Source organism: Ceratotherium simum, chromosome 7, assembly GCF_057802395.1.
Source record: "Ceratotherium simum simum isolate JZ-2026a chromosome 7, ASM5780239v1, whole genome shotgun sequence".
Classification (NCBI taxonomy): Eukaryota; Metazoa; Chordata; class Mammalia; order Perissodactyla; family Rhinocerotidae; genus Ceratotherium; species Ceratotherium simum.
The window spans coordinates 73524696-73548898 of NC_141906.1; the positions used below are offsets into that span (position 1 = coordinate 73524696).

General features: G+C 44.2%; 1 protein-coding gene across 1 annotated transcript; it reads right to left on the minus strand.

Annotated features, from left to right (window-relative positions):
* Window positions 1–904: 904 nt before the first annotated feature.
* Window positions 905–23868, minus strand: SCN3B (sodium voltage-gated channel beta subunit 3). Its single transcript, XM_087433847.1, has 7 exons — window positions 23524–23868; window positions 23018–23098; window positions 16038–16201; window positions 13384–13609; window positions 9200–9338; window positions 5343–5428; window positions 905–4972 (listed from the first exon to the last, which is right to left on the minus strand). The coding sequence occupies exons 2-6, from the start codon at window positions 23070–23072 to the stop codon at window positions 5365–5367; spliced, it is 648 nt and encodes a 215-aa protein (XP_087289973.1). The 5' UTR covers window positions 23073–23098; window positions 23524–23868; the 3' UTR covers window positions 905–4972; window positions 5343–5364.
* Window positions 23869–24203: the final 335 nt, after the last annotated feature.

Here is a 24203-nt window from a genome sequence, read left to right on the forward strand (position 1 = left end):
ACAACCAAATTGCCTAACGACGCATCTCAGAATGTATCCCCATTGTTAAGTGACATGTGACTGTACATAGTATATGCATGTGTGTATTTCTTAGTATAGAGGCTGGTACTGTACTACAATAAATTGTGTGTGTGTGTGTGAGGAAGACTAGCCCTGAGCTAACATCCGATGCCAATCCTCCTCTTTTTTGCTGAGGAAGATTGGCCCTGGGCTAACAACCGATGCCAATCCTCCTCTTTTTTGCTGAGGAAGATTGGCCCTGGGCTAACATCCATGCCTATCTTCCTCTACTTTACACGGGATGCCGCTAAAGCATGGCTTGACAAGTGGTGCATTGGTGCGCGCCCGGGATCCAAACCTGTGGAGTGTGCGCACTTAACCGCTGCGCCACTGGGCCAGCCCCCAATACTAAGATAATTTATTTCATTATTAATCAGTACTATTATAGGAGATTATGGTAGACTGTGAATCCCGATGACAATTTCTTGTTGAACTTTTCCCTTTTGGGGCCTTAGCACTTCCAGGAAGATGGACATTGGGAGACAGCTTTGCTTTATTGCCTTATGTTACCTAAACTGGTAGAGCTGAGAACCATGGGGCCGCTCCCTTCATTATGTCTTCCTTGCAGTTAGCCCCTCGCCACCTGGCAGGAAACTTTGATGTCAGGTGGGTGAGAACACAAGTGACTCTTGTATTCGTCTGTATTTGGGTAGAGGAGGAAAGGGGAGAGGAGAGGCTGGATCACACATTTATCATGTGTTGGACTCTAGACTGTTACATGTATTTTTCATTCTCTGGGCATATATTCACTGATTGTGAGTTCAGGAATCCATGCAGCCTGGGGAGGTAGGTAGAAGCCATAGTATATTTAGCAGACACAGAGCAAGACCAGAGCAAGCAGTGTTTAAAGACACTTTATTGACACAAACATGGAGTTTACTGAAAAACACTACATACAGGCATTAGGTTGTGGAGAGCTTGGGTGGTCAGGAACAACATTTCTAGGGCTCAGAAAAAGAATGGCAGTGGAAAATCAGAAAAAGCAATATGAAGGGGACATTGTGGCAGAGTTCCATCAGCTGCAAGACTGTAAGAGTTTGCTAGTTTGACGGCGTGTCACAGAGCTACAAGCACTTGTCCTTCAGCGGACACTCCTCCCATCGCACACACTGTCCATCGGACATAGCTCTTGCCAAATGATGACTCGGGGGAAAAGAATATTACCAGCCTTGAGGTTTAGCTGGCCTGTGATAGAGATTGGGTCTAATCTACAACTCAGAGTTGCTTAAGGTGCTTGTCTACTGGGTCCTACTATAAACTTAAGTAAGGGGGGAGAACAACATGAGTTATCTACCACAGTAGAGTTTTAGAGATTAGGAAAGGCTTGGGTGATAGCATTTTTCAGACCTAAGACCATGGTGCACACTGAGGGTCTAGATTGGTGCTTGACAAAGAGGGGGTGCTGAAATGTAGAATGAACGGATGATTGGAGTAATGAGCACACCAAATACTATTCAGATACATTTGCAGTGACTAGGTGAATTCACTGGGTTGGGGATTTTTCATTTACAAAAGGAGGTGAGAAGAAAACTTTTTTTATTTTTCCATTTCCATATTAACTTGGGAAAGGGGAACCAAGATATATTCTGAAATATGTCTAACTCTTGCTGCTTCTTCCTGCAAAGATGCAATTACACAGCCTTTTCTCTCTGGTTTATGTCAAGTGGATTCAGAGATGGTTATATTTTCCTTTTTGATCTAGTAGTTTTGTGGGGAGGAGAGGGAGCTACTATCTATTCTCTTAACCATTCACTGCTCTACACATATTTCCAGTATATTCCTGCTTTGAAAAAATTTCTTTCCTACTAACATTTCTAGTTTGGCAGTTAAGGAGAAACCAGAAACTCAGAGAATCAGAAAGCCAGGTGTGTGGATGTATGGGGATGGAGAAACTAAGGGATAATGCTTTTAAACTGACTAACAATAAAGGTTGGGGTAGGGACAGGCACTGTCAGGGTATTTCCATGCAGGAGTTGGGGCTGTGATACAAGACAGAGCTGACAGTAAAAGTCAGTAGGGCAAGGTGTTTACAGGGCCAACTGAGTTGAGCAGTCAGGTTCATGGCTGTTAAGCAGTAGGCAAGGGAAAATCAGACCCAGCCTAGCTTGACCTTTAGTGAATTGTGTTATTGAGGATTAGTCATAGGAAATATCCAGCACCAAGACAACAGATGGGGTTCCTAAAGTGATAATAGCCCTTGAGAACATTTCTAAGCCCTTTAAAAAGAACAGCATGCCAGATAAAGCTTCCAGAGCAGTGCACATTAGTCTGGGTCCTTTGTAGGAATATGGGGAGAAACAGGGAGGTGGGTGAGGATATGAAGTAGGCTAATGATCACAGTACCTTGTAGATTTATAGTCATGATCAAGTATCCCAGGAAGGTGTTTAATTGCAATTCAGGAGAAATAATGATATACAAACCGAGTAGAAAGGGAAAACCAAAATGAAATTGATCTCAAAGCACATTTCTAGCATCTGCCAAGAAGCGAAGTGGTAGAGGAGCGGTCGAGTGGAGTTAGGGATGAGAGAAGATGTTGGACATCTCAGGAAAGCAAGAGACACAAAGACTAGATGGACCTTAAAAAAGGAGAGGAAAGGAAGCAACTATGGTCTAAGTGGAAAGAGAACTGGCTAGAAGTCAGCAGACCTGGATTCCAGCTTTCCATTGACCACTTGTACAAACTTATGATTTGGTAAAGCTGCTTAGCCTCAGACAGCCTCGGTTTCTTCATTTGTTACATGGGTATTAGTAATATCCACCTCAGGGCTAGTTCTGGAGAAGAAATGAGATAATTGAAATGAAAATGCTTTGTAAACCATATAGCTCTAATGAAAGTATTAAGGATGAAAAGAGTTGAGAAGTTAGAAAAAGGAAAATAATAGAGAAGGTTACTTGTAAAGGATAAATAAGAGAAATTATAGGTACCATTCAGCTCCTTAAAAATCACTCAGGAAGCATCTGAGTTGGGCTTTTTTAAAAGATAAAAGTTGATTCCAAGTTAGCTGCGCGGTCTGCTGGAACCAAGAGGAAAGTAGAATGGTAGTGAGTAGCTTGCTTCTACTGCAGGCTCTGCCATCAACCAGCCATGTGACTAGGAAAACCTCACAGTAATCCAGACCTATTTTCCTAATATAAAGTAGGAAGAATGATCTATATTCTGTCCCTTATTTCAGAGGGATTATATGGGAAATTACTAGTAAGAAGAGCCTCGATTTTATTGAAAATCCTTTCTTTCTTGAAGTATTGAAAAACAAGTATTTTCTTCAATAAAATCAGACTCTTGAATATGTGAACAAGGACTTGTTTCAAGTACTTCCCCAGAGATGGAAGAGATGACAAAATGAGAGTGTCGGGTGAGGCCCAGAGCCAATGGAAGATGATCTTTCCCTATAAATTCCGCCAGATCTGAGGGACATGTCTCTCATTGAATCCCAGTCACTTTCATCTTCTCATATCCCATAAAGCATCCTTCCCCTCTCTCATCACTGGGTGCTGAAGGACATCACACTTGGACCACTCAATTAAAATGAAACATGAGATATTGACAAATATTTCCAGTGTTCCTCTGCTCTCTCCAAATCCAGGAAAACAAACCACTAGACATTATGGATTCACAGGTGAACTATTTGGAAGCCACCTAGCCCATCCCTTCTCTATCACTTATTCGTTTGCTCATTATCCCTCTCAGACTAAAAAGCATGTTTCTTAGTTTAAATGTCGTTCCTAGATGCAGTCTCCTTCTGCAGGATGTTTCAGATTCACAAATCTTTTCACTAAGGAAATTCTTCAAGTCTACCTCAGGTCCTTCTCTCTGTTGGCCAATTTCTAGCTACCTGAAATCTATGAGAGTTCACCTCAGCTAGGCAATCCACCCCAATCTGTGCTTGTGAAAGAGGCATGGCCAGAGCCAAGTTCAATTTCAAAGTCTTTTTAAAAACAAAATTATCCCATCTCCCAAAGTGTAAACTGGGCAGCACCTAAGGCTCATCTCTGCTCCAGTTTCTCCTCTGAAGTCTCTTATTCAGTCGAGCCCTTTCTGAGTCTCAGCTGCCTCCTGTAAAATGTGGAATAATACTGATCCACAGAAATTTTAAGAGGAGGAATTTAGGAATTTCAGTTCCAATGCCCACAGGAAAATAATGCCTCCCAGCTCTCTCAGGCAGTGTGCTCCTGTGGGAAGGGAGCATACCTTCCCCTAGGATCATGAACATGTTCTATGACTTTTAAGAGCCACTTAAGTTGCTTGCAGCTCCTCCCAAGTCTCCTTTCCTTGGCTTCATGAAGGACTGAGTCCAACCTAGGTCTTAGAGACATATCAGGTATGTATCGGTACCAAGCTCCAGAGAACATTTTAGTTCATGCCTAGTGAACTTTCTATCACTGGAGAACCTAGACAGGCATGCTTTGCTCTGATGCTCTAGCCAAGTGGGCTAGAAACTTGAAAAAAACTGACTTCAAGGAATCCCATTTCATGACACTCTTTTGCTTTAACTGAATTAATTATTCCTGCTTCCTTCCATTAAGACATCCATTCACTTGCAGCAATGGAAAATGAGCCAGTTCCAGCCAATTAGGAGCAGAGGGGTGTGCCACCTCCAGCACTTCTACAAAGTCAGTTGAGTACAGGGGAGAAGTCCAGTTGGCATGGGAGCTGCTTGCTTGAAAGCTAGGACAAGGTGAGGTTGAGTCCATGTAGAAATGTTGGCTCCTCAGTTCTGGCAAAGTCTTATGGTGTGTAGAAGTCTGATGGAGTTAGGAAGTCAGAGGTGAAAGTTCAGAGGTGAGTGGAGGTATGATGAATGAATAGAAGGATGGATGCATGAAGGGAAGCGATGTGGCCTCTGGGGCACCCTCCTGACGCTGTTGACATCACTGAACCTGGGATATCCGGTTCCTCAGTGTTCAGGCCACCTACCAATGATAAAACAACTAACTGAGAATTTCCAGCCCAGTCCAGTCCAGCCTAGGCAAGGACTCTTTGACCAAATCCATGATCCTTACAAAGGAGATAGTGGGGGAATTACTTTTTGTTACTATGGGTAAGGAGTTCAAGTTGCCCCAACACTCAGGCCAAAGCAATTCACCTTCAATGCCTGCCATCGCACAGAGCTTTGTGACTTGGGCTTCAACTCAAAGAAGTACCCCGAGGGTGGGGATTCTGGGTAGGGTAGAAATCTAATCTAAGGGACCAAATTTAAAGTCACTTTGGTTATGGGTGACAAAGTCACCAGTGCAACCTGCCATCCTTCCTCACCTTCCCCTCCCCTTCCCTGTGCATCACCTCAAGTCACACCCCTTCTCTGCTATTCTTCCACTGGGACTGCAGAGTTCTCCTTGTTCTCTGATGGGATGGCAAGGTAGTCAGACCTGTAGGAGGACAGATAGGGAAAGAGAATCAGTGCTTTTGTACCCAAAGGTGGGAACACAAGCAAAGGGAAGGAGCAAGCACACAGAAACAAGAATGTCTACAGAACAGCTCTGCATTTCTTTGTGAGTGGCTGTGTTTCCTGAGAGAAAACTAGAATGGCCCTTTCAGCAGACTAGAAAAATAAGAGCTTTTTTTTTTCCTTCCATCAGCAGTGTATGAGTATTCTCGCTTACCCACATTGTTCTCAGGACTTAGTATTGTTAGATTAAAATGTTGGCCAAACTGATGGGTGTGAAATTATATTTTATAGCTGCTTTAATTTTCATTTCCCTGATTACTGGTGAAGTTGAGCAACTTTTCATAAGTTTATAGGCTATTTGGGTTTCTACTTCTGTAATTTGACTGTTCATTTGCTTTGCCAGTTTTCCTTCTGAGATATTTGTCTTTTTCTCATTGATTTTCCTTGGATAGTTTCATGTCTTGAAATATCTTCTCCCAGTCTGTCTTTTGTCTCTAACCTTTGCCTGTGGATTCTTGTAATGAACAGAAGATTTTTATGTATAGTGTAATCAAAATTATCATTGTTTCCTCTTTGATTTGTGCCTTTTGTATTTTAAGAACTCCTCTCTATTCCAAGGTAATAAAGATAGTCTAATTCCTTAATAGAATTTTCAAGCTTTACATTTTAGTTTGTCTTTAAATCCACTCACTATTTTTGTTTAGTGAGAGAGATGGGGAATCTAATTTTAGTTTTTTCTATATGGATAAGGAATTGTCCCCATACCACTTTTTGGACAGTTCATTCTTCCTTCAGTGATTGTACTGCCATCTCTGCCACATATTTGTTTCTTATATAAGCATCAACCTATTTGGGGGCTCTCTGATTTGTTCTGTTTGTCTGTGTTGTATGCCTATGTCAGCCTCACAAACTCTTTACTTTAATAGCTCTATAAGAAATCTTCATATCTGATAGGAAAAGTCCTACCAGCCACCTCCCCCAAATTTACTATTCTTTCTTTGAAATCGGCAAACTACGGCCCATGGGCTGAGAAGGGTTGTTACTTGTTTAATGGGTTGCAAGCAAAGAAGCAAAACCAAAGAACGGTATGTGACAGAGACCCGGTGTAGCCTGCAAAGCCTAAAATATTTACTATCTGTTCATCCCTTGGTTTAGACTAGTTTTGGCCCTTTGCCCTTCCATTTGACTTTTAAGATCAGCTTATCAAGTTCGTTGAAAAATCCAATGTGTATTTTGATTGGAATTTCAATGGATTTGCAGATTAATTGCCATGTTTATAAGAGTGAGGTTTTATTCTCCATTTATTTAAGTCTTTTCTTAAGTCTTTCAGTCAAGTTTTGTAATTTTCTCCTTAAAGGTCTTGCACAATTCTATCAAATTTATTCCCAGGAACTGGAGAGTATTTGTTGCTATTGTAATTGAAAATTTTTTTTAATGTTTTAAATATTTTTCTAAATTTTTGTGGCTGGAATATAGGTGATTTTTGTATTTTTATATTTTCATTTGTAACAACAATCTTCTGGAATGTTCTTACTAGTTCTAATTATTTGTCTATAGATTCCCTTGGGTTTTCTGTGTAGGTAATCATATTGCGGGTGATTAATGATAATTTAGTTTCTTTACAATTCTTACTCTTTTTTCTTTGCATTTACTTAGTACACTACCTAGGATCTCCAATACAATATTAAACAGAAGCAGGAAGAGGTGGTATCCTTGACATGTTTCTAATATTATAGGCAACGCTTCTAAAGTTGCAACACAGATGACATTTGCCAAGTAGCTGCCATTTATCAGCTTAAAGATGGTTGGTGTTTAGGTTTAGATTTATATGTATTTATCCTGCTCAGGACATACTGTGCTTCCTGAATCTGCAGAGTCATGCCTTTCCTTAGCCATTGTATCTCTGAATATTGTTTCTCCTCCATTTTCTCTATTCTATTCTAATTGATCTTCTCATTTTTTTTTCTTCATGTTTCTCTGTGATATTCCATCTTTTTATATCTCTGTGCTTCATTCTGTGTTAACTTCCTTACAGTGATCTTCTGGTTACCAGTATCAATCTTCTGGTGAAAAAATTCATTGACTTTTAAATTTTATTGATTGTATTTTTCATTTACAGATTTTTTTTATTCCTATTCAAATTTGCCTGTTCTTTTTTATTAGCAACTTACTCTGTTCTTACATTTTTGGTTCCTCCTTTTATTGTTTTAACTCTTTTAAACAAACTTATTTTCTATAGTCTATCAGGCCCTTCTTGTGTCTGAAGTCCTGGCATTTAATCCTGTCCTTGGTACTTCTCTTGCTCATGCTGGATTGTTTCCTGATGTGTCTTTTAGTTTTGGATCAGACTGTGAAATCAGATTCAGCAGTGCTTTATCTGGGGAATCCTGTTAAGCCTCAACTGAAAGTGGGTCCCTTCAGAATGATTTTTCATTTGCTTCTACATAGTTATTACTGTCTGGGGACTAATTTTTTTTATTGAATTTCTCAGCTTAGAGGTTCCTGCACCATATGGGTAGTATAAATTTAAATCCCAAACAGTGTGAGAACAGGCTTGTGGTTACTAATTCTCAAGAATTTTTTATGTTTCTACTTGGAGTCAGGCCAAGATGGATAAGTTTCCTTGGCTTTTCCCTGTACTGGTGGACTGATTATTTTCCTTTGCATGAGTTATAGCCCTCTGAGGATCCTGGCTCTGCTGAGGGCCTCAGTTCCAACTCTGTTTCTTGTGCAGGCCCAATTCTAGGCACTTTCTGTACAAGCACGGGAGCTTCCTGTCCAAGTGCAGGCACTTCCTGTCCAAATGAGGGCACTTCCTGTCCAAGCACTAAACTCCAAGCACCTAGCTTACAGGAATAGGACCTCTCCTAGCATATCATTGTATGTTTCTATCTGGTTAATTGTAATTTTTTCCTTCCCTGAGACCATAAATATCATGCAAAATGATACTTTATTTTATCAAACATTCCTAGGTGTTAATAGCCTAAGGTTTTTAGATTATCACTTTGGCAATGTTGCTAGCCTTGTAAATCTATGAGGGTTCTTTTCTATCTTTTTTCTCCCCAAATAACAGGCCAATTTGGACTCTTAGACCCTCACACCCCATTATTTCTCACGTGTGCTCATTTCTGAGTGACTAAGGCCTTGGTGAAAATGAGCAAGGTACAGTCTGGACGTTGGAGAATGAGAGCCCCTACTCTGGGTATTCCATTGCTGTCAAGCTTCAGGGGGAAGAATGTGTTGCTTGCAGCTCCTTAGCTAATAAAGGGCAGTGCCCAGGTGGCCTGATGAGCTCCATGGTGTCCAGCAAACAGCTGAGTGCGACAGAAAGGGCATGGCCATTAGGAATAGAGAGGCTTAGGTTTAAATCCCAGCCTCTCCTCTCATTATCTGTGTGGCCTCAGCAAGGCACTTAACCTCTATGAGACTGCTTCAGCATCTATAAAATGGTCATAATAATGCTAATTTTGGGGGGTTGTAGTGGCAGCTGATGGGCTTTACATTAGTGGTTAAGAGTATAGGCCAAGAGTTAGCAGGCATGAATTCAAACCTTGCTTTGCCTCTTATAATGGTCTTGGGCAAACCCTCCCAGGCTCCGTTTTCTCATCTGTAAAAAGGGTATATTAATGCTGCCTACTTCAAAGGTCATTGTGAGGAAAGTGGAGAATTGTGTAAATGGCTCAGCACCGCACCTGTGACAGCAAGCACTCTGAAGGTGCTAGCTATCATTTTTTGGCATCTTTGGACTTACGCATTTTCTTGGGCTGCCTCTTCAGCCTTTGAGACCTTCCTGTAGCAATATATCATCTCGATGAGCAGCCATAAGGTGAGGAAGACCAGGAGGATGTACATCATGATTTCTGAGACCACGGAGGTGAAGTCCTCTCCAGCTGCAAGGAGGAGAGTGAGGCTCAGAATGTGTGTCCAACAAACCCGGAGCTGTCATTGGGGTCAGAGATAAATGAGGCCTATTTTTAAGTATGGCTTAAATAAGTACTGGGTCTAAAGGAACTCAAGGAGGTGTCAAAGAGATTTAATATCCTCCGACTCTCCTGTCTGCCAGCTTTCTCACTCACTTTCTTCAGATGCTCTGGAGGGAGGGATGAGGGAGAATGATGGGTGGAAGAAGAAGTAGGAGAGCAGTGGAAGGAATCCTGGAACCGAGTGAGATACATGTATAGCTGCCTCCCAGTTGTGCTACTTACTGGTGTGTGAATAGTGATTTCCCTTATTTGAGACTCAGTTTCCTAATTTGTAAAGTGAGGATACTAACTCACACCATTACATTACCTAATGCATTTAAGAATATCTTATGAGATGTAAAAGTCTACACAGATGTGAGGAACGTGTCTTAGTTCAACTGCCTATGTCCTCTGAGCGTAGGTGGCGGAGGGTGGTAGCACTAGGGAGAGAGCTTCTGAAAACATGTACAGGGCCAGTGCAGTCAGCCCACCAGCGATCCGGGCACGTTCTCTACAAGTCTAGATTAGAAACAGGGACCTTCCCAGTTCATCTTCCTTCCAGGTCATTCCAAACCCAAACAGAAAAGAGCACTGGAGGATTCCATGTATTAACCAGACTATCCTCAGTGTTCTACTTCTGAAACACAGATCTCATCCTGCCAGTTTCCTACTTAAAACCTTTCAATGTTCCATGCGGCCCTCAGGACAAAGTCCGATCTCGATGAACATGGCATGCAAGGCCATTCACAGTCCAGCCTTTCTCATCTCATTTCCATTTGGTTAGCCAGCAAAACTTCTCTTCTCATACACACCGTGGTCGTTTGGAATAGGTGGGAATTCCTCTTTCCTCTTCCCTCTTCCTAGATTGTATCTCACACTCCACTGCTACCTCTGTCCTAACATCCTCTCCTGCTTTTCAGCCCCCCAATCATTCTTCTAGACTCCACTGAAGCCCCCTCCTCTGTGAAATCTTCCTCAGCTTCTCATGCAGAGCTATTCACGTCCTTCGCCATGCACTCTTTTCATCCATCCATTATAACACCTCTCAGGTTGTATTAGGATGTATTTTTCTCTCTTCTCTACTGACTATGTGCTTATGGAGAACATATTTATTTCTGAACTGTCAGCCTGTAGTCTAATCCTGGGATATTTGAAGTACTCAGTAAGTATTTGTTGAATGAATGAATATAAATAAATATTGATCATCGTTGTTTCATGATCAACAAAAATGACAATCAAAACATGATACATGGCAAATGTCCTGATATGTATTCCCTCCTAGTGGGAAGGAAGTTGCAGGCATGTCTCCCCTTGCTAGCTCTCACCAGCAAATTAGATTCATGGTCCTTGGTTATTCATAGGGCCCAAGTCATCCCCAAGGCCTTGCTCAAAAGCCCAGCATAGCCACATCCATAATCTTCAGCTCAGGGAAGGATCCAAGGGATCCAGGATCATCCAGGTTCCCTAACTGCAGCTGGAGGTCATCGATGCAGCTTGAGACAGAGGAGAATGCCATACACATCAAATGTCTTCTCATGGGTTTGCTTCTACCTGATTTGTGATGTGCTCAGCTTGAAGCACACTACCTCTTTTTAAAAGCAATAGCCTAGGAGCAGTAACACAGGAAGCTATCCTCAGTATTTTTAGTCACCTCTAGGTGAAGAGCCTCAGATTTTTGTCTTAGAGCCAGGAGTTGAGAGCCTAAACCAGGATAAGTCCGGCTTGAACAAAGAGAACTAGGGAGATTCTCTGGGGCCACAGGAATGGAGGAGATGCGGTGGGGTATGTCATGGTGTGTACACGGAGTATGTAGCTCTGAGCAATATGAGAACCGTGAGTGGGGGGAGTGGGGGGTCTGCCAAGGGGTCACAGAGGGAAAAGAAAGAAAGAAAGAAAAAGTGGCAGGGAGTGGGATGGTGGCAGAAGGAAAAGATGCAATGCAAATAGAGCTAGCCTGATAGGCAAAAGATCTGGATTGCAGTCCTGCTTCTGGTGCTAATTTGCTTCATGTCCCTAGGCAAGCCCCTCACTCTTCCAGGGCTGTCTTCCCAGCCACAAAATGAGGGGCACCAGAGCTGCACCCTCCAATCACCTGGGGAGTTATTTTTAAATTACACATGCCATATCTCACCCCAATTTACTGAACTCACACCCACAAGAGTGGTATGGAGCCATCTACACTGAAGGAAGGCCCCTGGGTGACTCTAATGCCTGCTCTTTGTTAAGAATCCCTAGATTAAATGAGAGCCAAGCTTCCTTCCAGCCCTAACATCCAGAGAGGTTCTGTGGCTCTGATAGCAAACTTGTTTTCCTTCTATTCTTACCCAAGACTGGCTCTGGTGCCCGGCAGGCATACTGGCTCAGCTTTGACACACTCTGCACCGGCTGCTCAAGGATCTCTGGAGGCAAAAGCCAGAGAGAGCGGGAAGTGGAGACACAGAGGCACCTTCCTAGTGTCTGGCATCACCAGCCAACAGTTCCCAATGGTGAACAGTAGAGGGCGCCAGGCTCCGTTCCCCCAGGGAGAAGAGGTGTGTAAACAGAAGAGGATAATGGAACTTTTGAACAGAAAAATACCTTAGAGAGCTGCCAGTCCAACCCCTCGATGTACACAAAAGGAGACAGGCTCAGAGAGGGGAAGTGGCTCATCAGGTCTAGATTCAAGTGGCCTGAGAGGCCTTCTGCACTTTCAGGATTGACCTACCTTCCGTTTTAGTCATGTTGTCTGACTAAATCATGACATCTCTTACTTGGTCGTTTGCTCTCAGGTTGGCTTCATAAATTTGAACACAACAACATGATAAAAAATAAACTTGTGGCCTGTAGGCCAGGATTCCTGGGGTCCTTTTCTAGGAAGACCCTATCTTAAATTTGACCTCTTCTTTCTTTCATGCCCCACACCTTTGCCTGTTTACCATCCTGCATCTTGGGGCAGCCATAATGCTAAGAACATACTGGAAATAGATGGTTTGAGGAAGGCTAAGCAAAATGGAATTATCACTTAGCCTGGGTGAGAAAACACAAAGGGTGGTGCATATATCATTCTTCTGACATGTGAAGGAACATTTGCATGAGGCTAGATGCCACTGTTCTCTGAGGCCATTGAAAGCAGAACAAGAACAGTGTATGAGAAGACTCGAAGTTCACCCTCAAGATTCTGGACTTGATTGCAACAGAAACATTTGAGTTAGGTTGATGAAAGGACTTCCCACCCTAATAAGGAACAAGCCGTGGAAACCTGAAGATTTTAAACTAAAGACTGCAGAGCTATCAACGTTTGCCCTTCTCCCAGTTGAGAATGAGGTTATGCAGTGAGAGATGCCACGATGGGGAAAGGGATGCTGTGTGATTATTGTGGGGGAAGACAGAAGACAAAAGCCTGTCACATTTTGGTTTAGAGCAGTGGTTCCCAAAGTGTGGTTCCCAGCAGCAACAGCATTGTCTGGCTATCTGTTAGACACGCAAATTCTCAGGCTCTACCTACAGAATCAGAAAGTCTGAGTTTTAAGAAGGTCTGCAGGGGATTTTGAGGCCTGCTGAAGTTTTAGCACCACTGGTTTGAGGTATGCACGGCTTAGAGAGAGCAGGGTAGATGAACTCTAGATAACCTCTGAGCCCACTGAGTGTGGGATTCAACCCAGGCCACAGAACAAGGCGTAGCTGATTTGGCAACTTTAGGCTTCATGGAGGCTGTCCCCTTTCTCTAAGGATGAGAGTCAAGGGACCAGGAAGAGTTCATTCTACTATCATCTCCAAGCCTTTCTACTTTGAGGAAAGGCACAGAGAGGCAAGCTAGTTGGCCAGTTTGCAGGAGGCTGGCCACTACAGGAAGACAAGCCAATGGTGACATTTTTAGATATTATGTTTCCAAATATATTGGTTTTTGCACTCTGCAAGAGTCTGATTTGTGTGGAATCCCACTGCCCACCACCCAAGAGCAGGGCACCCTAGAGACCCTGTGCCCCAGCTTCACCCTCCTCGGTGACTCGAAGGGGGATCAGCCGTGTAGTCTTCACAAAGGGGCGATGTGCCTCAAACTCAAACTCCCGGGACACGTTGCAGGTGTAGAGGCCGGAGTCATTCAGGGTGACGTTGAGCACAGTGATGGACACATCCTGCAAGTCCTTGCTCCCGTTCCACTGCAGGCGTCCCTGGAAGGGGCTCTCCACCTCCTGATGGCCGTTCCGATACTCGTAGATCTGCAGGTAGAGAAGCAGAGGAGGGTAGGGCCAGGAGAGAAGAAGAGGGTAGGAGAGCTGAGATGGGGAGAGGGCAGAGAAAAGGAACAGAATCGTGCATGGACAGGGAAAACAGGCTGCAATGTTAGAAGGAGCTCAGAGGGTGGGGGTGGGATGAGGAGGCTCAAAGGAGGGCAGGGAAGAGAGCAAACACAGAGAAAGATGGACAAAGGCAAACAGGTGCCAAGGTGTATGGACATGTCAAGGGAAGAAGCAGAAAGGGGCAAGCAGGAAGAAGCTTGGCAGGAAAAAAGAGATGAAAAGAAGCACAAAGGAAGGTGAGTGAAGCACACAGGAGACCAGGTGAGGAGATTGAGAGAAAGAAACCATTGGAAGGAAATAGAGAGAACAAGAGAGTAAGCTGTGTCCTAGGGACAGCCAGGGAGAGAACAAGGCATAGAGACCAAAAGAGGCAGTCTCATCAGTCATGAACTCATCTGAAAGCCCTGGCCTCAAAACCTGGCTGTCCGAGCTGCTCGGCACTGAGAGGATGTGGGCAGTCTAGGCCAGGCCACAGGAAGGGGATCCAGGATGCTAAGGTATCGCAGGTGAGCAGTGAGCTGCCAACTGACACGCACACATCAGGTCTTTCGCTTTGAGCTGAATTACAACTGAAATGTGGTCTCTAAATTTCTTTTCTCAAACACTTCCACCTTCTGACACGCCTTTTTTCCTCTACAGCTGTGCTATCCATTCTAGTCTCCACTTGCCACAGGTGGCTGCTTACATTAAAATTTAAATTAGTAGAAATGAAATAAAATGTAAAATTCAGCTCCTCAGGTGCACTAGCCACATTTCAAGTGCTCAATAGGCACATGTGGCTAGTGGCTGCTGTATTGGACAACACAAATATGAATACTTCCATCTTCACAAAAGCTTTTATTAGCATTGCTCTGTATTTCCACCACAATTTCTTAAGTTTCTTTTCCTCCTTTTGATCCACCTTTCTCCTCACTTTGGGCAGGCCTGGAAGCAGAGTAGGCAGCTGGCACAAGACCAGGCCTGAGGCCCATGGGGCTTTTGCATCTGGCCAAGACATCCAGGTTCCTGTAACCGGGGACTAGCCTCAGTCACGGCCAGCCCGGAGCCAGGCGCTGGGAAGTCTACTGGCTCCAGCTCTGGCACCTGATGGGGCAAACCTGTGTCAGAATGGCACACACAGCATAGAGTCAGAAATGAGTTCAGCTTTAGGAAAGCTAGACAGAAGAGTGAGCGAAACTCAATTTCACCCTGCTGTTGTCTCTTAAAAGTCTTTGTGGAGGAGAAACTTGCCTCCAGGAAGGCGAGGTGGTGCAGTAAAACGGGCTTTGTATCTGCTGTCACACGACCTGGTTCAAATCTACGCTCTCTTACTAACGTAACTTCTTTGAGCCTCACTTGCCTCCTTTATATATATATATATCTTTTCTCTAACAAACATTTATTTATATAGGGCTTCCTATATTCCAGAACTATTCTAAATGCATTAAAAATTAAAGCTCAGGAATCCTGGTAACAACTTTATGAGGTAACTATGGTTTATATTCCCATTTTAGAGATGACAAAACTGAGGCACAGAGAGGTTAAGCAATTTGTCTAAAGACATAGAGCTAGTAAGTTGTGGAGTCAAGAATGAAACCCAGGCAGCCTGGCTCCAGAGACAGTGAAAGTGTGACTAACGGTCATCCCCCAGGTGGTATTAGAAGTGTGTAACAACCATTTCAGTACTGACACCAACCAGTCAGAACTGACATTGGCCACAGCACAGGGGCACAGTCTTGGAGGCTCCCTGCTCTGTCATGTGCTGATTCTTTGGTTTCTAGATCATGGGAGGCCTAGGGGTTCCTAGTGGGAAGGATGGTGGTGGGGCCACTTGAGAGGCTTGGCACAGCAAGTATCCATGATAGAACTATTTAAAATTTTACCCACTGATGTGGCTGTACTGGATGTACCAGCTGAATATCAGCCCTGGTCATCTCTGTCATTCTTATTTCACTGGGATTGTGAGAGTTAAATGAGCTAACCCATGTTATCTCATATAATGATGCTTAGTGTTATTTCCATTTTTCTACTAATCTAATCTACCCAACAGGATGGTGTGGAAGACGAAATGGAAACACCTGCTAGCTGCCTGGTCGGGTGACTAGCACACAGTAGGCTCCAAACACTATTTATCTTTCTCTGCCTGCCTCTGCTTATACCCAGGAATAAGCTGGCAGCTGGCCAAGTGCCCTTCCTTTCACAGAGGCTGAGCTGAACTAAGCCTGTCAGTTATCTGCTGAGGAGCTGTCAGTGCTTTGATGAGAAAGAGCCAGTGTTTGCCAGATCACCATTCCCCAGACTCTCGGGAGGCAGGCACAAAACAGCAGAGGCCAGCAGAAGAAAGTCCAGAGTCAGCAGTCAGACATACTAGGAAATCTTTACCGCCCTCGGGCCTGTAGAACCATTCCACCACCGTGGTGGCCTCCACCTCCTCCCTCTTCATGCAGGAGATGCAGCGCAGCTTCATTGGGTTGCCCTGAACGGCCTCCGTCTCCGAGGGCACTTCCACACACACGGGGAAGCAGGCACGGACTGGAGAGACGTCAGATGACAGGGAGGGAACAGTAGGCGGTGGGGAGAGGGACACCAGGAAAGAAGCAGTGGAGAACAAGGAAGGAGGGAGAGAGACAGAGAAGGAAGAATCATCAGATAAACTTGCAAATAGCATATACATGTGTGTATGCTTTCACCTGTGTGCCAGAGTACACATGCTCAGAACAGGGAGGGAGTGGGAGAGAAGAAGCATGGATGACCCAGAATTGACCGAAAGCCTCCCGGGAAGCAGTGGGGATGTGGTGCAGCCCTGCCTTCAAAGACTTAGAGTCTAGGAGGGAGACAGGGCACGCAGGCATCCATCCACTGACCATCCATGCACCCCTTCATTCAACCAACATTCACTGAAATCTACTCTATGCCAGGCCTGATGCTAGGCTGAGATACAAAGATGAACAAAACCCTAACCACACCCTAGAGGCATTTATAATCTAGCAGAGAACACATAATCTTAAGTACCATCAAATCAGACCATGGCGAGTAACCTCTGTTCCCAGAAGAGGGGCAATTATTCTTCGTTGGGCTGAGGAAAGAGGAAGAGGAGGATGGTGAAACTTGAGGCTAGAAAGATAGATAGGACTCATGTTGTGATAACCTCTGTATATGCTTCACAATATGAGGGGTCAAAAGTTTTAAAGCCATGGAGAGTTCTTATATCTGTATTCTATGAAAAATGTACATAATTTTGATGCATAGTGAAGGATAGAGCAGCAGTGAGATGTCCACTGGGCTGGAGCAATGCTTTATGCAGAGGAATAGAGAGAGACAAAGCTAAAAATCTGGAGAGAGAGCAGATTGTGGGACACCTTGCCTGCCACGCGGAGGTCTGGACTTATAATTCTTGCCCTCTAGAAACTCGTGGCCCGTTAAAAAAGGCAAGTATATCAGACTGCAAATTCTGAGTGAGTCAAAAGTGGGACATGGCTGCCAACAAAGCAAATGCAAACGTGGGCTGCATTAACAGATGTACAATGTGCGGAACAAAGCAGGAACGGTTCCTCTGCACTGTTCTGAAAAAATCTGGACTATTATGATCAATTCAGAGTGTCACTTTTACAAAAGGAAGTTGTTCAATGAGCACATTCCCAGAGAGGGGCAAGATGGAGACTGGACAGGGGACAAAGTCTGGTGAGGAACAAATATGAGGACTAGGGGTGCTTAGCTTGGACACAGAACTTATCTGTCTTCAAATATTTGAAGGCTGGGCTGTGAAAGAGAAAATAGATTCTGTTCAACTCCAAAAGTTACAAGAAAGTAAGTTTAGTTGAACTAAGGACAAAAAAGAATTTTCTGGTACTGAAGCTGTTTACAAATGCAAAACACTATTTGGTAAGAGAGTCTACACCTCATTGTATGAAAGATTCAAAAGTGAGATGACCACTGAGGGCTCTTGTATTAGGACTTCTAAGGGCCCTTCTGATGCTACCTTCTCATGAATTCATAATAAAAACAGAACCCCTAAAAAAATGAAAATACACATTGTCATTTAAGAACTAGTCCACTGTAAATGGTCAGTCTGTTCATCTACTGGCAGACAATTCTTTCTAAAAGCAGAAAAAAGCTTTATTTAGAGCTTAAAATGAGACTGGCTAATTTTGAGTCAAAAAAGGAAATACTGTATTTGACTGACTTAGAAGGCAACAAATTTTATTTTTAAACACAGAGTTTAAAAACTAGTGGCACTGTGATAAAGTTTAAAATGTCAAGGTAAAATAAATTTAATTGATTTTAAAACTCTCAGGCAAGCTGGGGTTGGTCTTCTCAGGAAGTGTGCAAGAGAGTCTCCTGCTTTTGCACAGGGACCATCACTTTAGCGGAGAAAGGGTCCACAACTAGGGAGAACTGATCAGAAACATCTTCAGCATGTGATGAGTTTGAAGTCTTGATTATAGGCCTGATGAAAAAAAAAAAAAAAGAAGACGACGACATTGTCTGTGCAAAAGTTTTGAGTAGGTGGAGGTGTAGAGTGTGCACTGAGAACTCTGTGTAGCAGAGAGCCTTGGGGCACATTCATATTTAATGACATGTGGTAAAGATAAGCTAGTTCAATGATGATGACTTCAAGAGCAGAATATGAAAATGTACCAAAGAATATACAGTTACAGTTATAGAGGCAGGATGAAGATGGTATTTGGCAACTGAAGGCCTGGGTTTGATCTACTATTTAACCTCTCTGAGATTCAGTTTATTCATTAAGAAAATGCTGAAAATAATATCTAATAGATTAGTCATGAGAATCCTATGGAATAATTTATAAGAACATACTTTGTACAAATATCACTTTGTTAATGTTATTTTTACCTTTAATTTATTTATTCATATATTCAACAAATATATCAAGTGCTTACTGTATGCCAGGCACTGTTCTAGACACTGAGAATACAACAGGGAACAAAACAGAAACCACACCTGCTCTCATGGAGCCTTCATTCTAGTCGAGGGAGAGAGAAGATAAGCAACACTAAATTGTTATAAGCGCTATGAGGAAAAACAAAACAGAGCAGAGGAGATAGAGAGTGCATAGGATGATTGGAGACAGCCTCACTGAGAAGATGACATCAAGCAGGCACTGAATGAAAGGAATGAGGGAGCAAACTATATGAATAACTGTGTGAAGGTGTGCCAAATAGAGGAAATAGCAACTCAAGGGTCCAAGGGTGGAAGTGTGTTTATTGAAAGCAAAGAGCACAATAAAGTACAGGGAACAAAGCAAGAATAGAAGGAGACACAGTAGGAGAGAGAAGCCAGGGCCAGATCATAGCTGGTCTTGTCAGCCATGATTGGAACTTTGGCTTTTGCTTAGAGTGACATGGGGAGCACTGGAGGGTGCTGAGTGGAAGAATGATATGATTTATACAGAATTGCATGATTTGACTGCCATGTTGAGAATGAACTGAAGAGGTGAGGAAAGACAAGAGTGGAAGCAAAGAGGACAGTTAAGAGGTTGGTACAGGGCCAGCCCCGTGGCTTGGCGGTTAAGTGCGCGTGCTCTGCTGCTGGTGGCCCAGGTTCGGATCCCGGGCGCACACCGAGGCACCGCTTCTCCAGCCATGCTGAGGCCGAGTCCCACATACAGCAACTAGAAGGATGTGCAGCTATGACATACAACTATCTACCGGGACTTTGGGGGGAAAATAAATAAATAAAATCTTAAAAAAAAAAAAAAAGACGTTGGTACAGTGATCACACTGAGAGACGGTTCAATGGTTTTGCTTGGATGAAGGTAGTAGTGGAGCTGTTGGGGTTTGAAAAGAAATAATTTGCTGGACTAACATCCTTGAATAGGTGAGAGGTGATGTTCTCTAGTGAACAAGTAGATGAGTTAGTCTTAATATAGGACACAGCTCATATACAGTTAAAGGAAGAAGGGAAAAATATATGCAGTCAGGATGGTGAATATGGCATGGGAGCTCTCTTTTTCCTAAGTTGCCCCTGAGATGATAATAATCCAAGGTATCACCAGAGAGCAAGCCCCACTGATTCCCTTCTCCCGGCCAAAGTCCAGTTTGAAGGCATAAGAACTCTGCTCATGAGGTCCTAGATAGTACATTGCAAAATGGCCACAAAATCCTCTCATCCCTGTTTGCTTGCCCTTTGCAATATGACTTGCTGCTCCTTCCATCAAGAAGTGAATTCTGCTTCTCCAACCTGTGAGTCTCCAGTACACCACTGCCTCTCTTTCTATGAAATTCTCTAGATATCCAAGAAAAGGTTGTACGTATGGTAGGTGTTCAACCCACATTGCTGACTGTAAATAATAAACTCCTGGAATAATCTTGGCCAAATCATTTGACCTTTGGTCTCCTCTTCAATGTCCATAGCAATAATGAGGAAACTTATGAGAAGGAAGAATATGAGGTATTAATGATGATTATATTTAACTAAGGAATAGCATCAATCTATAACGAGGTAGATACTAATGTGTATTGAACCAACACCTCTAATACCCCAAATCTTTTTGGGCATTTGGGCATTGCTATGTTGCCCCTCCTAAACTTGCTCTAGAATGCTTTCTTTTGTGTTAACATAACAAAGGCTTTGATTAGAATGTAAATACTTTCCAAAAGGGGGGAATAAATGAAGTTATTTGCAAATATTAACACCTTGAAATGACTTAGTCTATCAGATTAGACAGTCACTTAGCAGAGCCTTGAAAGAATGGGATGCAACATGGGCTAGTTGGGGAAGAGAGGAAAACATTCCCCAACACAGGGGACATCTGGGAGAGCAGACCTAGAGAGGAAGAGCAGAGAGGACACTAGGAGCTAAGGGATGAGTGAGACCCTAGGAAAGGTAATGGCATGGGGGAGGAGTGGAAGGTAGCTCAGAAGAGGGATGAGAGGACAGATGCCCATCAGGCAATCCTGCACAGCAGCACATATGTCCATCAGAGGTGCTAGAACAAGCACTGTAAGACTGAAATCAGGAGACAAGAGTTCTCTAGCAAGTCCTTTCCCCTCCCTGAGCTCATTTTCTTGTCTCTAAATTGGAAATAGTACTACTTCCCCTGGCTATCCCTGTGGGATTGATATGGGGGCCAAAAGAAGTAACGGATTGAAAATTGCTTTGTAAACTGTAAAGCACCAGGCAAATGTAGGGTTTTTAAAATTATTATTATTACTATATACTTTATTAAAGGAAATAAGGGAACTTTTTTCAATACATGCAGAAAATAAAAGAATGGAAAAAGTTCTTTCCATTCATATTTGCATCATGTGAAAAATCAACTTGGGAAAGAAGAACACATCTACGCTAAGTGCTTTCCAATATGAGAATTACATGCAAATAAATGAAATTATATTTGTGAAGCGAGGCCCTTTCTCTTACATTTAATGGCCAAGTTTCCTGAACCATCCCTCTTTCTCGCTGCAGCTTTTCAGTTTGGTGAACCAATGTTCAGATTACAAAGATGCTGAGAATGAGGAGGGATGGGTGTAATGTGCGCACACTGCCAATTTTAGCTATATTCTGTAAATATTTCCCTACCGTTCAGTTGCGGAGCTGAAAAGGATGTTAGATATCATCTGCTCCAACCTCCAAACTTTGGATATGAGGAACCAGATAATCTAAGGTTGTTACACAGCAAGCTAGTGGCAGAGCAAAGACCCCAACCCAGGTTTTGTAAGTCCTAGTCAAAAGGTCCTTGGACAATATCATGCTCTCTTCCTCCACTGGAATTCAGGCAGAGATGCTGAAAACTTAAATTAGGGTTTGGGAAGAAAGGCTCTGTAGAATCTCACCCCAACCCTCCTCTACAACTTTATCTCCCATTGCTTTACCCACACTCTTTCTTATCCAGCCAGACTAATCTCTCCTAAGCCTCGTGTCCCTAGGCTTAGCCTCCCCTGAGGAAATCCCAGCCTTAAATTTTCAAGGTAGGTGACATCATTGGCAACCTATTATGTTGGCTTCATCTTCAGGTCTGGTCTACTCTACTGGGGATGGATGGCAGGGAGTCTGTCCTTGGGACTGGCATTACTCTCCCTCTTTGTCCTCCCCAGCACTCTCTCATCAGGCATTTTGTTCAACAGGAAGCTTGGCTCTGCTTCTAGTCACAGGCAAAATCCAGATAATGCTGGCTGCCAGAGTTAGTCCTGGACGCTTAATAAAGTGATACTAAGGCAAAGAGGCAATTCCTATCAGCATATCTGAGCTGCACAGGCAGAATGAGTTTCATGCAACCACGGGAGCATAATCCCACATATCTAGTTTCAACAGGGCAAGTGGGCACAATCACTTCTAATTATCTTGGTTACTGATTTTTAGCATGGAGGAAGGTAGCTAAGATCATATAAAGCAATATATCAACTGAAGAGCTTCTATATTTCACCTGAAGATCTAATCAGAATCACCAAGGCAGAGATGCCCAGTATTACACAATCACCACACACACACAACTACATCCTCACCAAGCCATTCAGACGCCCATACTAACATGCTCAGACATACACTAGCGCACACGTTCAAACACTGAGGCATACATTGACACAGTAAAGCATTCTCTCAACCACATATTCAGACATTATCACGTAAACTCATTGACTCCCTCTACACACATCCAGGCACCCCGCTGCAAGCTCATCTCTGACACCACTCTGCTTAACCTTGCTGTTGTAAGTGCAGGGCTCCCTTATTTGGAGTGAGAAGGTCACCTCATTCCCCCACAGAAGACAAGCAAGAACCTATTCGTCTTTGAAAGCAAAAATCCCAGCTCCCCAAACACCAAAGCACCTTAGCTCAACATGTTCACAAAAAAGAAGAAAGATGCAATTCCCAGGTGCCTATTTACCTAATACATAGGTACAAATGGCTGAAACCTGTTTTCCTTATTACAATTAAACAGATGGATCAACAATTGAAGTATTTTCACTCTTAAAATGCATGCATCCAGCTTTTTTTTTAATATGTAGAAATTAATTTGAAGACCCATTGACGACTCATTGAGAAATGAAATGTAACTGCAACTGAGATTTTTTATAATGAACGTGACTGCATTCCCTTTCAGCAAAGGGAAACAGAAAAAAATACCTTGGAATTAACAGGAAACGGGAGGAGGGGTGGAAAAAAACATCAAGGGAGGTTCCAGAATAAAGCAACAGCGAAGCGGGGAGGCATTTTTCCAGTCTTAAAATCCCAGCTTTCATGGAACCCCTTATGGATCTCCATGTCTGGCAGACGTGCACAGAGGGAAGCCAACTAGGGCTCCTTTTTGTCACCAACGACATCAATAAGTGTTATTATTGTTTGCGTTATTACTGTTATCTGCATTTCACATGGCAGGGTGCTGGTACTTACCCCAGAAGATGAGCACGAGGGAAGCCAGGGGAAACAATCTGTTGAAAGCAGGCATCTTTTTTCGGTGGGTGGCTTCCAGAGCTAAACAGAGAGATTCCCTTGGTCAAGAACTGCGTCCTCTCAGACACTTTCGAGGAAACCCTTTGGGACGAACTGCCCCAAGGGGGCGACTTTCTGACTGAAATAAGGGCCAAGCGCCGGTGACTGGGGAGGCTCTGCAGGCTTTTTGAGCCAGGTGGGGGGTTCAGCTCCAAGCTACCCTAGCCGACCGCCCCAATTCGAGGGAGCAGATCAGCAGCTTCTCACGCTCTCCCCGGAGCCCGTTGCTGGGATCCGGCTCAGCACCACGGACAGTACCTTCCCCGCCCACCCCGGAACTTCAAATTCCAGTTGCACGGCTGCTTCTCCTGTTTGCGCCTCGGAGAAAGCTCAGCTCGGAAGCGAGCAGCATGGCTGGCTCTAGGCGGCCGGGCTGTCGAAAGGTTCCATGCTGATCCACCTCTCACCTGCCCTAGGAACAGCTACGCTCCGACCAGGATCCGCCAAGACCCGGGAGCGGCGGCGTCATCCGCCTTGACCGGCTTCTCCAGCTGGGCGTGTCCACCCGAAGCCACCGGGGCCACCCGTCTGAGCTACAAAATTCGTTCCACCTCAGTGCCGTCCACGCCCGCCCTCGGCTCCCCGGGGAGGTCCAGAGGGGCAGGGGAGGAGGCGGAAGCTCTTGTTTGGCTGAAAATTTCAGAGGCGGGGGGTGGAGTGCGGCGGGGAGGATGGGCCCCTTCCCCAGAGCTCGCTCCCGGATCGTGCCGGGGCCCCGACCGTGGGTGGCCGGTGACCAGCTGCCCTTCTCCAGGCCCCCCTGACCGTGTATGCTCAGTCAGCCTTGACATGCGCAGGCAGCTCTCCACCCCCACCGCCACCACGGACCCACCCCCTCGTGCACACACTCCCCACCCCCAAACAGGCGTGCCCCTCCCAGGGCCGAACACGGCGCTGAGCGGGGGGCGGAGCCCGGAACAGCGCAAACAGCCCCCGCCGCCGCGATTTCTCAGCTCGCTGGCTGTCTCCAGGTCTGCCTCGCACATCTCTACACCTCGCCCCAGCACGATCACACCTCCCACCAATTCACTCTCCAGACCACCCCACTCCTGCTCCCTCACAGACATGCTTGCCTCCAGCTCCGGGA